A 2,741-nucleotide genomic window follows, 5' to 3' on the forward strand; every position below is an offset into this window, starting at 1 on the left:
GCTCTAACGTGGCCGAGGCCGAGGTTACACGTGCCATATAAGAGTTCTAAATAAATAAAAAATTGAATACATGTGTACAATGTTTTTTTGGCAGAACAAAAGTTGTTTAAGCAATTATTTTAAAGATCATCCAAATATTTGTAAAAAAAATCTCAGGCACAATCATCTGTCTCTCTGCCTGCAAATCTAGATCAACCTTCTGGGGCATCAGAAATATTGAAAGGTCACAGTTCTCATGAATGCCCCCTTCTGTGGGGCAACTCTGTATGGAGCAAGTGGTAAATGTTATGAGGCCATTTTCTATTGCCACAGGGAGAGTAAAAAGCTGTGCATAGAGCAGAAGAGGAATGAGTATGTTTTTATTCAGCTGAGGGAGCTTCTTCTGATTGATGGAAGCGGGCAGGGTGGACACAGCAGCACCTGAGATGGCTTCAGATCTGGTGGGCCCCTGCATTAGAACGCAATAATTGAGACGCTGAAAAGCTTTAGTTGTCTACGTCTATTTTCCCCTACCTCCCTCAGCAACTTCCAAATGGCCCCAAAGAAGAGATATAGAGTGGTGTGTCAGAGGGGCCAATACTTAAACTGCAAGTACCAAAGCAGAAAAAGGAAAGATGCTCATGAAGGGGACAGAGGGGGTACATGTTTTAAAGCGTTTTGTTACATACATTGGAAAAAGTTAGGGATCTGTCATTTAGGGCCATATGTATCAACAAACCCTTTTGCGATTCCTAAATACCGATTTTTAAGGAATCGCTATTTAGGAATCGCAAAATGGTATGTATGAAGAAATTCGCTTTTTTTTAGCAATTCCTTAATCTTCCTTATTTGCGAATTCGCATTTTGCGAATTCGCAATTAAGGAATAATTTCCAATGCATTCCTATGAGCCAGAAGGCCCATAGGAATGATTGCGAAATAATTCTCAAATTGCGAATTTGCAATTTGCTAATCGCAATTTGAGAATTATTTCAATGGTGCAGGGGTGTCTCAAAGACACCCTGCTGCACCCCTGAAATTTACATGAGTGTGCATATGGCGCACATACATGCCCTATGGGTATGTGTGTGCATCACATGCCACCTTCAAAAATGCCAAATTGTGCATTTTTTAAGAATTCGCAAGTTACCATCAACTACAAGTTGGTGGTAATTTGCGAATTCTTAACCATAATTCGCAGCCCAAAAATGCTATGGCAAAATAAGGAATCGCAAATCTTTGCTATTCCTTATTTTGCGAATATTTCATACATACCAAAACATGCAAAACGACCTTTTGCGATTCGCAAAGGCCGAAATTCGGCGAATTTCGCCCTTTGCGAATCAAAAAAGGCTTGATACATATGGCCCCAAATTCCCTTCGCTTTGTCGCTAACTTGCAAACAGAAATATCCATTTTTACCTGAGCGTGCCAGATTTACATTTCTGTTTGTATCGTTCACAGGTGCTCCTGCAGTATTGGAGGGGAACCATTATCATTACTGGTTTGTGACTGATTCAACCCGAAGAGTTGTTATGCATTGTAGGGACACCCTGCACTTACCTCATCGAGTTCGTCCTCTCTGGTGTGAGCTGTTAGCTTAGCTTGTAGCTCGGAAGCACAGAAAACACGCCCAGCATGAACATCTCCAGACGCCGAGACTTCATTCTACTTGGGATCAGCACACACCCTGAGCACCAAGTTCCCCTCTTCGTTGTGTTTCTCCTTCTGTATCTTCTAAACGTACTGGCAAACATGCTGATGATAGTAACAATCACCTTACACAGCCGCTTGCACTCTCCCATGTATTATTTCCTCCGTAACCTGTCCTTCATTGATGTCTGCGTCACAACTACTACAGTCCCCAAAATGCTGATGGGCTTTCTGTCCAAGGTGAATACAATATCCCTTATCGGCTGCGCAGTGCAGCTGTACTCGTTCATTGCTCTGGTTGGCGCGGAATGCCTTCTCCTGGCCGTGATGGCCGTGGACCGCTACGTGGCAGTGTGCAGGCCCTTGCACTACACCGTGATCATGAACAGAAGGGTCACGTTCCTGTTGGTCGCCATCTGCTGGGTTGTGGCTCTCTGCAACTCCTTGCTGCACACAGCCTTCACTTTCCGCTTGTCCTACTGCAGGTCCACCCTCATCAACCATTTCTTCTGTGACATCCCTCCTCTTTTATCGATCTCTTGCTCTGACACCCATATCAATGAGGTCGTTACCTACACAGCTGGCGGAGTCATCATAATCGGCTCCCTCGTGTTCATTCTCCTGTCCTACGTGTTCATCATCCTGGCCATACTGCGCATCCAGACATCCGATGGGCGAATGAAGGCCTTCTCCACCTGCCTCTCACATCTCACCGTGGTCAGTCTATTTTTTGGACCAGGGGGATTCAACTATATCCGACCGACGTCAGTCTATCTTTTAAACAAAGACAGAGTGGTTTCAACAATTTATGCAGTGGTGACACCCACATTAAACCCAATTATTTATAGTTTAAGAAACAAAGAAGTTCTAGGGCTCCTTAAAAGGAACAAAAATGCAATGTAGGAGCCTGGCATGTGTAAATGGTACATTCCATGGTCTGTCAAGCATCACTTGTTCTCCTATTTTACCACGATGCTCATCATAATGTAATAAAAGTATCGACATGCGTATATTTTTCTCTGCCTCCTTCTTTTTGACAAACTGCCTGCAGCTCATTCCAAGAATTTACTATCTCGTTTTGTAGGGACTTTAATTTAGTTCATTATATAT

The 2,741-nt window shown here is 43.4% G+C and overlaps 1 protein-coding gene across 1 annotated transcript; it reads left to right on the forward strand.

Moving 5' to 3' along the window:
• The first annotated feature begins 1,616 nt into the window (after window positions 1-1,616).
• LOC147716835 (olfactory receptor 5V1-like) lies at window positions 1,617-2,534 on the forward strand. The gene has a single exon (XM_086919794.1). The coding sequence runs from the start codon at window positions 1,617-1,619 to the stop codon at window positions 2,532-2,534; it is 918 nt and encodes a 305-aa protein (XP_086775920.1).
• The last annotated feature ends 207 nt before the right edge of the window (window positions 2,535-2,741 follow it).

This window comes from Lissotriton vulgaris, chromosome 5 (assembly GCF_964263255.1).
Source record: "Lissotriton vulgaris chromosome 5, aLisVul1.2, whole genome shotgun sequence".
Classification (NCBI taxonomy): Eukaryota; Metazoa; Chordata; class Amphibia; order Caudata; family Salamandridae; genus Lissotriton; species Lissotriton vulgaris.